General features: G+C 38.1%; 1 protein-coding gene across 1 annotated transcript in view; it reads left to right on the top strand.

Annotated features, from left to right (window-relative positions):
• LRIG3 (leucine rich repeats and immunoglobulin like domains 3) overlaps positions 1-11614 on the top strand; it is a gene marked incomplete at its 5' end in the record, with an annotated part of 37597 nt that extends 25983 nt beyond the window's left edge. The window contains 10 exons of the mRNA XM_084206278.1: positions 57-128; positions 504-575; positions 1502-1665; positions 4526-4846; positions 5370-5651; positions 6101-6553; positions 6763-6921; positions 8005-8148; positions 8233-8508; positions 10983-11614. Of these exons, the coding sequence (XP_084062404.1) occupies positions 57-128; positions 504-575; positions 1502-1665; positions 4526-4846; positions 5370-5651; positions 6101-6553; positions 6763-6921; positions 8005-8148; positions 8233-8508; positions 10983-11227 (2188 nt within the window). The 3' untranslated portion in view covers positions 11228-11614. The remainder of the gene's footprint in view (positions 1-56; positions 129-503; positions 576-1501; positions 1666-4525; positions 4847-5369; positions 5652-6100; positions 6554-6762; positions 6922-8004; positions 8149-8232; positions 8509-10982) is intronic.
• Positions 11615-12748: the final 1134 nt, after the last annotated feature.

Genomic DNA, 12748 nt, shown 5'->3' with positions numbered 1-12748 from the left:
AAAAATGCTCCCATTTAATTGCATTTCTTTTTGCATCATGTGCTTAAATTTTTCAGGATACTCCAAGGAAACAGGATTAGATCCATTACAAAGAAAGCATTTTCTGGTTTGGATGCACTTGAACACTTGTAAGTAGTAGAAATTCACATTTAACCCAGAATAGGAAAAAAATGAATTTTGATACTAACTGAATTTAAAGTAGGACTAACAAGCTTTACTTATAATTTGGGATAAAATACACTCACCATGGTTGCTACTATGATCTTCAGAAGATTTTTTCAGTTTTGAAGTTACACTGAGTGGGAATTTTGGAATTAAGGCAGAAATTCTTACATATTAAGCATGCTATGAAACTCCTTATTTGCATCTCTTTTGATTTTGAGCTTGAGCTTGAGTCCTTTGTATATCACTAAAATAGCAAATTACTGCTTGAGTCTTAAATCCATTCAGTTTAATAAATCTATTATTTTCATCTAATCCTATTTTTCTTTTTTTCTTCCTAGAGATCTAAGTAACAATGCAATTATGTCAGTTCAAGGAAATGCATTTTCACAAATGAAGAAACTCAAAGAATTGTAAGTTGCTATCAAAGCCATAATCTCTATTAAGTATATAGCTATTATCTAAACATATGAATGTATAAATAAAAGCCTTGTAAGATGTCACCTGGTGCAGTGATAAACACCTGCTGTAATCTCTGAAATAACATTAAAAGCTTATCTGGTGTTTTGGAGTTTTTTTCTTTTTTTAGTATGATGGATGTATTTAAGTGAGAGAATGTAGGATAGGCGGCTACATTAATTTTCTGCTCCATTTGTTGTCTCTAAAGTCCTTATTTTAAATTGGGTCTTCTCTTAACAGGTTTTAGATGAAGGAGACTTTAATGTAACGTGCTCTAAGACCAGCAGTGCTGGACCAGTGAAATGCAGTGCTGTAATTCTTTTGTAAAGACCTGGTTATCACTGCTTGTAATTGAGTCCTTCTCTCCTGTAGTAGCAGAGAGACAGATATTCAGAGAAGTTGTGAAGCGGTCACTGGGGAAAATGTATTTTAGTGAAGATGAGTTTTTGTCCTCTCACCCTTTTTTTCTGTTGATCAATGCAGAGCAACACTGGCTCACAGGCTGGGTGCAGAGGGTTATACTGAAAGGGATGGCATCGAATTGGCAAGCTGTCACTGGTGGGGTTCAGCAGGGCTCCATCATCAGCCCTGTGCTCTTCATAAATGACTTGGACTCAGGACTGGAAAGGATACTGAGCAAGTTCACAGAGGGTGCAAAACTGGGAGGAGAGCCACCCATATCCTCGGGGAGCATCAGGCACAGCATCAGCAGCTGGGCAAGGGAGGGGGTTTGAGCTGAGCAATATTGCTCTCTTTCTCTTGCAATATGTGTGTTTAACCTAAAGCCTTAGTTTTGTTATGAAAGTGTGCTCATACAGGTCTGTATTACAAACAGAAAAAAACAAACAAACAGGCTTTGATTTTAATTGCTTTTTCTTAGGCACTTCAACACATCAAGTCTCTTGTGTGACTGTCAGTTGAAATGGCTACCACAGTGGATGTCAGAGAACAACTTCCAGAGCTTTGTAAATGCTAGTTGTGCCCATCCTCAGCTGCTAAAAGGGAGAAGTATTTTTGCTGTCAGCCTGGATGGGTTTGTCTGTGGTGAGTGTAGCCTCTATTTCTCATTCTATAAAACAAATATTGCTGTGTGCTTGGGATTTTTTTGTGGTTCCTTGGTATGTTGTGATTTCTATAACAAAATAGAGATGTGATACTTACTAACATTTTCTTCCATTCGCAATGATGTAGATGTTTAAAGCTTGAGGCTTTGTTCAAGACAGGGAGTGATGATATTTTGACTTTTATACTAAGTACAGCTTGCTTACATAGAACATTATTTCATAGCGAGCAAGTGAAAGCTCAGTACTTTGTGAGGGTAAATGTATGTGCCTCTAGATTTAAAAGATATTGTTTAGATCACTGTGTTTTCAAGTGAGACATATTTTGGCAAAATTAAAATGTAGTTTTGGGTTTGGTTATTTGTAAATTTTTTTCATACTCCATTAGTCTTGAGGTTATTCCACCGCTGATAAAATTTCAAGGTAAAAAAGCCGTCCTGGCCTCAGCTCTGATGTTTTTTATGTGTGTTTGTTGGGTTTTAAAAATTATTTGGAGTATGTAAATCACTGCCTTTTAAACTGTGTTTAAAAAATACCTCATTACCACAGTTACGATACTGGTATTTTTTATTTTGGTTTGCCAGATAGTAAATGCTAGCAAAAGTACTAGTAAAATACTTTTACTTCAGGACCTGAGAATTTGAGTTGCTAGTATCTGCTTTAAAAAGGAAATTTTTCTATGTGTGTTTAGTAGCATTCACGAACGCCTGTGTTACATTCTCTAAAGCAAAGTGAAGCTAAGCATTCAGAGTAAGGGCGTGTTTGATTACTCTGATATATAAAGTGGGAACTTTGAAAATATCAGGTAATTTAAAAGCCAACTAATTGCATTTAATGTATTTTTGTTGAATAAGTTTTATTTTTCTTAGTAAAGAAAATTCAAACATTATATTCTTTGGACACAAAAAGATAAGTGTCTTCTCAATAATTTCATCTCATGGTAAACATAGCTGGTTAATTTTTACTGTTGCTGCCCTTTTTCAGTGGGAAAGCAAGTCCAGAATATAAAATAGTGTACCAGATGTTTAATAAATAATCATCAGATTCTAGCTACTGCCGAGAAGCAGAGGTTGACGTAATGCAGGGAATTACAGATTACTCAATGGCTAGAGGAATATATATGAAGTAGACTTCCTAATTTATACGAAATGCATTCTGTCAAAAAACTAAGCTGGGGATTTAAATGGATGTCTTCCATTTGTTAAATTGGGGGAATTGTGATCTTTCTTTTGGCTGCCAAATGCTATTTTTAAGTAATTAATTTTAAACCATTTAAGATGTATTAGCAAAAAGAATACTGAATCAGTTTTTGTGCTTGATACTTAACTTTCTCAATTGCCATGCAGAAATAACTAAATTCTCCTAATAAAATCATTGAGTGTTTCAGTTATACCTATAAAGTCTGTTAACACTAGACGTTCTGGTGTACCCACCTTGCCTTACAAGTTTACAAAGGCTGCTTTTGCGCTTATAGAATTTTTAAGTGGAGTGTGTTGACTCCTGTCTGAATTTAAAAGGCGTGTATATATGTGGATGTCTTTGTGATACATTCATTCAAATATGCTCTTGGATTATTCTGTTCTCACAAAACACAATGCTAGTCTTATCCTAGTGTGTTCTGTATTCTGTACTGTTTGCTTATTTGAGTGACCTTTTTATCACCCTTCCTGTCAGATAATTAAGACTGAATTATGTTCTGCTGTCCTTTCACAAGGCTAATTTAAGTACTTGGAGTGTTTTACTTAGTTTTTCCTGTGCAAAGTCGCTGAATGTCTTCACTCAGTTTGCAAATGGTATGAAGACATGGGTATGAAGCGTGAAAAGCAAATGGCCTGGGATGTTCTTAAAGCCCATGCTTAGAGTCCCAGATCCATGTTGCCTTGTCACTGGAGCACAGCATCATACCTGCTGGAGTTTTGCAGATGGTTCAAGGTTAGGCTATCTGCACATCCCATTTTCATTTGTAACAGAGTGGAGGTTCTTCAAGGAAATAGCACTTTGACCCCATATTTGTTCCCAGTCATTTGAGCTATAATAAGACAAATGTGAGAGACAGCAGGATCTGCAGGGAGGAATTTCTGGAGCACAGGGCTTTTCTTTGTCTGGAGATTGGACACTTATTGAAAGTTGGGAATATACCAAGGCTTTTGGTTTTGGGAGACCAGGCATTTACTCTCCCACTCCTTTTGAGCATGCAGTGTACACACAATTGAATAAATAATTCAGAAGGAAGCTAAATCTGTAAACTCATAACATGGCACTTTGAAGGTAACATTCCTATAGTAAAGGGACCTCCAGGAATTCTTAAAATTCTTGTGTTCTGCCCTGCTTAAGGGACCTTACATCCCCTTTGGCCCAAACAGTCGCACATCACTGGAACACTGACTTTTGTACATGATTTTTTTTGTGGGTTTGGGTGAAATGCTCAACTGTAACTTGCAGTTTCTGATAGTAGAAGAACTATGCTTTCAATAAAGAAAAACTCCCAGCAGCCTGAGGTGTTGTAAAGATGAGAGGTAGGCTTCATGATTGATGTTCAGAATAGCTCTTATGGATGTCAGGGGGTAGTTCTTCTATCTTTAGTGCTGCTATTGAAGAAGCTATGCGCACAGTCTGCTTTTAAATGTGCTTTCTCCTCAATAAGAGATGGCTTGGCACAATAAACTCATAAATACTGCATCTTCAAATGCCCTAAGGCTAACAAAATTTAAAACAAAAGCATTGTGGATCCATTTAATAAATACTTATCTGACTCTTCTCTCAAACCTATAAAACAAGGCTTACTAACTCTGGAAAGAGTCCTCAGGCATCACATAATATTTTTTTTCTTTTCCTCTGTGCAGATGATTTTCCTAAGCCACAGATCACTGTCCAGCCAGAAACCCAGTCAGCAATTAAAGGCTCCAATTTGAGTTTTGTGTGTTCAGCAGCCAGCAGCAGTGATTCCCCAATGACTTTTGCATGGAAGAAAGACAACGAATTACTGCAAGACGCTGAAATGGAGAATTACGCACACCTCCGGGCCCAGGGTGGAGAAGTGATGGAGTACACCACCATCCTTCGACTGCGCAATGTGGAATTCACTAATGAGGGGAAATACCAGTGTGTTATTTCAAATCATTTTGGTTCATCCTACTCTGTCAAAGCCAAACTTACAGTAAACAGTAAGTATGTTATGTTTTGTTCGTGGACTTAGAATGATTTTCATCAAGATAAGGATTCATAGATTTTCCATTCTCGTCATCTGCATCTTTTAGAAGATCTATAATATGAGATTATTTCTTAAAAATTTATCCATTTCCAAGGTCACCATTCAGTTTTACCTCTGGTCCCAGTGTGCTGAAGCATAGTATAGGAAAAAGCAACATACCTAATTTGTAGTAAACCTGGCAAAATCAATGTTACAAGATGAAAAAATGTTAACTTTTTCTCACAGGAGGTAAGTGTATGCTCTGTTTCAAGGTGCTATGGAAAGGTCATATGGGAGGCTGTTAGCAAAAATGAGATTTTGATCTAGGTAGTCTCACATACTTAACAGTTCCCTCCCTTTCTGCTGGCTGTTGATCAATTTAGATTGTATGTTTCTCTAGTGTTTTTAGACCCATGAGGGGTGTTAAGAAAAGGCTGTACAAAACAGGAAAAAGTATGTTTCATGTATTGATTTTGGTATCACCAACTTTTCTTTAGTGCTGCCTTCATTTACAAAAATCCCCATGGACTTAACCATTCGAGCTGGGGCAATGGCACGTTTGGAATGTGCTGCAGTTGGGCATCCTATCCCACAGATTGCTTGGCAGAAAGATGGTGGAACAGATTTTCCTGCAGCACGCAAGAGGCGTATGCATGTCATGCCTGAAGATGATGTATTCTTTATTGTTGATGTAAAGATCGAGGACACAGGTGTTTACAGCTGTACAGCTCAAAACACTGCTGGAAGCATTTCAGCTAACGCAACATTAACAGTACTAGGTAAGATATTGGCAAGCCTTAACAGCACAATCAATATTATGATTCAAAATAATAAAAGTTAGTTATGTTTCTTAGTGTATACACACCTGGTATGCATGGGATGGAGGGAAGAAGGGGCTTCTGTTTTCGTTTAGAGACAGTTGATTTTTTTCACTTTTGATTTATTGACATTTTGTTAATCATTTTTATTGTAGTTCTCTGCAATCTTAAGCATGTATGATTTAGTATTTTTGCCTTGTAAGGTAATCAAGCATGTAAATCGGATCAATTGGCAAGTAAATTGTAGTCTTTAAGTACAAATTCTTGAGTTTCTTCTTAGAATGAGAGTAGGCTTTATTAGGCCTCACTGATGCATTTAATTTAGCTTTTCCTCTTGAGCTGTGAAGGAAAGGGACACTTCTTACTCTTTTGAAATCATTTAGAATATAAGGCTTGTGCTTTCTTCTCAGAAACACCATCATTTTTGCGGCCTTTGTTGGATCGAACTGTAACAAAAGGTGAAACTGCAGTCTTGCAGTGCATTGCTGGTGGTAGCCCTCCACCCCGACTGAACTGGACTAAGGATGACAGCCCTCTTATGGTAACAGAAAGACACTTCTTTGCTGCAGGCAATCAGTTACTAATTATTGTGGATACAGATGTAGAAGATGCTGGGAAATACACTTGTGAAATGTCTAATACACTTGGAACGGAACGAGGCAACATCCGTCTTAATGTAATTCCTACTCCCACCTGTGACTCTCCTCAAAACGTTGCCCCATCACTTGATGATGATGGATGGGCCACAGTTGGCATTGTGATCATAGTTGTGGTTTGCTGTGTGGTGGGCACTTCCTTGGTGTGGGTGGTCATCATCTACCACACCAGAAGGAGAAATGAAGATTGCAGCATCACAAATACAGGTGTGTAAACTGAAGGTTTACCTTGGAAAGGAAAACAAATGTTTGTGGTTACCTTGTGGTGACTTTATTGTAGGAACATTTGTGTACTTTGACTCAGAGGCAGAAAGGTGAATTATTTGTTACTTTCAGTGCTTTGCTGACAAGTTTAAAAATGTTTCTACAAACTGAAGTGTGTTGATGGCTTTTGTATGTGTTTTGCTCCCCCACAGATGAAACAAATTTGCCTGCTGACATTCCAAGTTACTTGTCATCCCAGGGAACATTGGCTGAAAGGCAGGATGGATATGGCTCATCTGAAAATGGCAGTCACCATCAGTTCCTCTCATCTTCTGTAGGAGGGTATTTCCTGCAGCAAAGGGACAGTAATGGTAGGTAGAAAATAGATTTTTCATGTAACTTGAGGAGCTGCAGTTTGGCTATTGTCTTTCTAATTAATAGAAAGAACACTGAAGAAGCATGTTTACACAATTTAATAGAAGACATGAAATTTATTGCTTGGGATTTTTTCAACACGATAATAACTTGGTTTTTGGAGCTTGGTTTTGTTCATCCAGATGACGTTATGGTGTTTATTTAAATCAGGAAGCTTTTCACTAGTCTCAAGGGTGAGTTTAAACTGATGAGGACATATGCAAAAAAAGAAATGTCCAAAAGAAATTACCACAGCGTGTCTTCCTCTCTTACAGCTTGAAAAGTGGAGTGTAGGCTTGTGTGGTAATACCAGTGGAACTTTAGTGTAACTGTTTAAACTGGCTGGTTAAAAAAAATCATTACGGTCAGAGTCAATAAAGAATTTAAGGTGACTGCAAGTTAAAAGCTGCAGTACTTGACATTTATACCTGTAGAATCCCATATATACCTGCACAAGGGAGGAAAAAACGCCTTTCTAGGAAAGGGCTTGGGGTTGAGATACATTCAGGAGCTGGGACAGGTGAGAACGGAGTGATGGTGAGATAGTTTTACAGTTGTGGGGTAGTGAGAGGATCAGCCTTTTTGTGGATCAAGAGCCAGAGACTGTGTCCAAAGCTTTCAGGAGCCATTGAACTAAAAATCTTTATAGCTGTTCAGGCAGCCAGTGACTCCCTCAGATTCTTTCAGCCAGGACTTTGACATTGACATTCTGCTTTGAAAGAGGCTGTGAGACAGATAATGAATTTGTCTTCTGTGCCTTGGAAGGAGGAAGTCCCTGGTTCTGATCCCTGTAATTGGTTTTGTTTTGTTTTGTTATTCAGGGATTGTACAGTGAAGTGACACATTCTCTGTCATGCCTAATTAATTGAACAGTTGCTGGAATTAGAATTCTCATCCAAAAGTTAGGTTAAACCTAAGCAAAATCTAAACTACACTATGAAATGCAGTTGAACACGTGGGGTTCTTAAAATTTACTCAAGAAACTCTAAGCTGGAGATTCAGAAAAGACTGTGTGCTGACACATCAATTTTATTTTTAAGGCATTTGTCATCTAGATAACAGCAGTGAAACAGATTTGGAGGGTGTTGCAGATCCATTCCTGTGCCACTATCTGGGGACTTCGGGGACTTTGTATGTAAAAGGCAGTGCCTACAGTTCTGATACATTTGAAGCATACAGTACAAGTAAGTTGGTGGGGAGAAGCTTTAATCCTAACTCAGTCTTTGTTAAGATGAATCTATATAAAATGAATTTTACATTTCCTTTAGGTTGCAGCCCAGACCAGAGAACAGCAGGCTTGGGCCCTTATGAGTCTGGATATTTAAAGAAAAAGGAATGTTGTCAATACTCACCTCCACAGGAAGATCCCTTTGACCAGTGTGTTGGCATTATTGGAACACAGGCTACAAGTAGCAGATTGATGAACTCTATTTATACTCAAAATGAAGGAACTGGACTGAAAAGCAGAAGTCTCAATTCAGACGTATTTGATTTAAACAGAAGTTTGGAACCGTCATCTATTACAAGTAAAAGCACTTTCATGGGTATGTTCTAGCTATTGTTTTTTATTCAAACTGCCTTTGTCTTTGCTGTCTTGTTTCCTACCTACAACACCAAGCAAAACTGATTTCTCACTTCTTTCTTTCCCAAATGTTTGATGCTGAGGAACAGAAAAGTGACTATAGTAAAACTGTGTAATGAGGATATTTAGATTACCAGATCTTAATAGCTCACACTTATGTAAAAATCTCATCAGTAATGCGATTCTTATCTTCTGTCTTAATATAGCTGGCAGATTTCTGTAAACGTTAGCATACATAACTTAAATACACCTTTAGAAACTTCAGGCATACCAGAAGATTTGCCTGACAGGCAAAAGGTGTGTAAGGAGGGGAGTGCAGGTGGGGAGACTTGAACTTGTATGCGTATATATTGTATAACACAGTCAGCCAGAACTATGTAAAAATGGGCACTATGTAAAAATGCCCTCCCTTATCCCTCCTTTGTCATTTTCTCATGATGTGCATGATAAAAGAATTCCTGAAGTTTAGTTTAGGGTTTACAATTCTAATCCAGATTGCAGGGAGGGGTGGGGGAAGAAGAAAAGCATTGCTTTATCCTTGAAGCTCATTAAATTTTGGAAGTTGGTTTGGTTGCTTGGTTTAAAATGCATACAAAACCACATATTGCTTTCATCTTTGGGATATCTTAGCGCCAAAAACAGCCCTGGTACCATGGATTGTCTCCCGGCTGGTGTGTCAGCACCGGCTGATCAAGATCTGGGTCTGTTGGCTCTGAAGGGGACCTGGGGGAATGTGCATCACTGGGCTCTTTGTTCTCAGGGGGTGGGGAGGGAGGCACAAACTCTGAAGTCTTCCCCCTTCAAAAGCCAGATGTTTGAATTGTAAAATGTTGCAGATGCCAGGACATCTGGCAGAGACCCTGGGACTGCACATGGCTGGCCTCCTGGCTGCCTGCCACTTTTGCTGTGGTGGGAACGTGCAGATAGGGCTTTAGTGTGTCTCCTACAGAAAGCAGTCCAACTGTATGTTCATATATCCAGGAATTAATGTCACCTCAAGGGTGCATAGTCCTCTGCCCTAAAAATTTATGCAGAGTTACTTCTTTGATCAGTTCTCTGAGTGTACTACCCCACTTACGTTGCATTGTCATTGCCTTGGATGCTTCATAATCATTAGCACTCTTCCTTCAAAGAGCCTATGGCTAGATCTTGGGATGTGGTGGCTGTGGAAGAAGTTGTGATAGATTTCTTCTTGTCTTTAGTTGTGGATTTGCTTCTTCAAAATGGTCCTCAAATTCAAGCCCCATTTTGCCTGTGCAATCAGTGAAGTCAACAGCTGGCATTAGCATCCCAGTTGCCAGAAAGTTTGTGTCTTGGATTTTTTTTTTTTAAGACAGTTCATTTGTAGCTTTGGTGCTGTGGGGAGCATCGTTTCATACTGCATTAGGTCAAAACTATTGATGGAAATAGGGGTTTTGTCCAGTTCCATTTTTAGTAACTTCTTAGTTCAGAGTTTTACTTGAAACCTTTGGTTCTAGCAACTAAACAAAAGCAGAAGTGTTGCATTTTGGGTTCAAAAATTTATTTTAAAATGTAGTGTTAAATTATTAATAAAAACTTGAGTTCTTCAAAGTCAGCCTGTGACACATTGTCCTCTGAAAATAAGTCCTTACAGACATTTTGACTTAGGATGGGTGTATAAGGCCTTTCTTGCAGAAGTGTTGATACTAACAGCTTCCCAATGATGAAGAATGACACACACAGTGATTGTTTACTGGCTAGTAAATACAGATAATTATTAATTATAGTTAAACTGAAATGTGTAATTCTCTTTGGGTTGCTACTATTCTCTTTGCCCACAACTGACTGGTTGATCAGTGGTGAATGCAGCATGTGGCTATCTGCATCTTTTTTATTAATGGGAGATTCTAGCCAGAAAAAGATTGTGTTAGCATTCAGATTGGACTGTGGGACAATGTTGTGTAACCTGATAGGGGTTGTGGGGTTGCATTTTTTTTTTAATTCCTATTTTATTTTTTCTGAACCGCATGGTAGATTGCACGTGCCATTCATTTATTGAAGAACAAAACAGGGAGTGACTTTTGCATTAGAAAGTGTCTTGTAATGTGTTTGCAGGTTAATCCCTGTTCCTATCTCCCCCCTCACCACCCTCCCCAAAGAAAAATGAGTATGGAAGTAGTCATGAAAACAAAAGAAATGAAGTTGTTGGTAGCTATACAACTACTTGGAAATCTTTTTAATATCTGTTGTGGCAGAATCTTGCCTTATGCTTGTGATCACATGGATGTTTTTTTTTAAATGGTGGAACAGCATTTAAGTAAAATCTCACTTTGGTGAACTTCCTGTCAATCTTGCATTTCAATGTCACATCAGTTTCTGTCAGTCTTGCGTTTCAATGTCACTTATGTACACTAGGGTGAAACACAAATCTTTTAGCATCAATATTTCTGTGCTCACTGTTTTACTGTCTTTCAGGAACATTTGGAAAGCCTTTATGGAGGCCTCAGCTGGACTCTCTTTCAAGCTGTCGACAGCCAGCAAATTGCCAACCAAAAACCTCCCATAATAATCATCATGTCTCACTGGACTTTGATGCAGAGGCAGATGAAGAGGGAAAGGAAAGGACAGTTTCTAGAGGAGAAAATAGCTTTTATACTTGCAAACAGTCCTTTGAAAACTTTAGGACTTCTACTTTCCAATCGTGTGATTCAGATACATAGCTCCTTTTGGACTTAATGATTTCTGGAACCAAAGAAATAATTTGACATACTACTACCTCAGTATGGAACTTTATTTAAAAAGGGAATAAGGAGAAGAAGGGAAGAAAGAAACCACATGATGCTCTGAAATCAGAAGAAAAAAAAATTTTTTTTTTCCATGAAGCATAATTTCCAAGATGCTCTACATTGGTTATACAGGGAAAAATCCTTAAAAAAATACTGTATTTGTAATTATTTTATAGCCTTTTTTTAATGAAAATAATATGTTTTGTAAATTAATGGTGTAAATAATACAGTGTATGTATTTCTATGTCACACTTCATTTTCTTGAAATGAGTAGTAAGCATTCTAATTTTGTACTGTTATTTGTACCTTTTTACAAATGGAAACTCCATGCTATTTGCAGGTACCATGCATCTTATTTGCACATTACTTTAATAAAATATGCTGCCATGTGGTCTCTGACCCACATTAGTGTATGAAGAATGAAAAGTGTGACTTGCATTTGTAGACATTGTTGCAAATGTAGGTGCTTTCTGATGCATGTTTGCACCTTCATTTGACTTAAACCTCTAGATCTACTGTGTAAAATATGTTCATCTTCAAAGAGTGGGTGTGGTTCTGCCACAGCTACTGGTAAGGTGGTTTGCAGCTATTTGAACCAAAGCAAGGCTGTAAATCCTCCCGTTTGTGAATTCCCCCTGTCAGATGTGCACACACATGCTCTCAGTTTTCATGCCTGTGAGGCTGTAGTACTGGCAGTTTCCTTGTGCCTTTGTTAGTGTGCCTGCATCTGGTAGATGCACAAATTCATATTGAGCTATTTAGTAAAAGAGAAAAAAGGCACTGGATATCTGCCTGGTAACCTAGCTTTTCTCTGAGTGGCTTAGTGTCAAGTGTTTGCCAAATATGCAGTGCATGCCTGAGTCTTTGCTTTCCCATACCCTTTCTCCCTCTTTTTTGCTTCTGCAACCACTCCCTGCTCCACATGAGGAGGTAATCCAAGAACAAGATAATGTTTTTTTTGGTTTAATTCATGCTTCTGTTCCTTACTTGGCTGCCCTTCTCTGGTTACAGATGAGATCTGTGCTTTATTTAATTGTTCAGTCAAGTTGAGCAATTGTAGACTCTTGCTGGATTATATTTGTATAATGAATGCAGTATCTTTACCTATACAAGACAAAGAGGATTGCAGATTTCTTACTATAAATAGTAGTTTAAACTGAGTGAAAACAGTCTTTATTTTGTGTTTCCATGTACAGATGCCTATTGTTTTAAAAAGCTGTGAATCGTGTTGTCATCACTGCACTAAAACAGCGAGACTTCAAAATGGTTAATTCTGCAGGACATTGGCTTTTTAAATCTGTCTGCTTTGAAGGTGCAAACTTACATGGTTGCCAAATAGCTTCTTTTAAACTAAATTAAAAGCAGCTGTTAGGGTAGGCCATCACAGGCATCAGGGCTAAAGCGAGAGCAAAGATTTTGTTGTCTGGTACAGCTGAACTAAGGGCTTTAGTTGTC

This window comes from Fringilla coelebs, assembly GCF_963513975.1.
Source record: "Fringilla coelebs genome assembly, chromosome: 5".
NCBI classification, from domain to species: domain Eukaryota; kingdom Metazoa; phylum Chordata; class Aves; order Passeriformes; family Fringillidae; genus Fringilla; species Fringilla coelebs.
The sequence above is the reverse complement of the archived record's forward strand: the minus strand, read 5'-3'. Positions and strand labels throughout refer to the sequence as shown.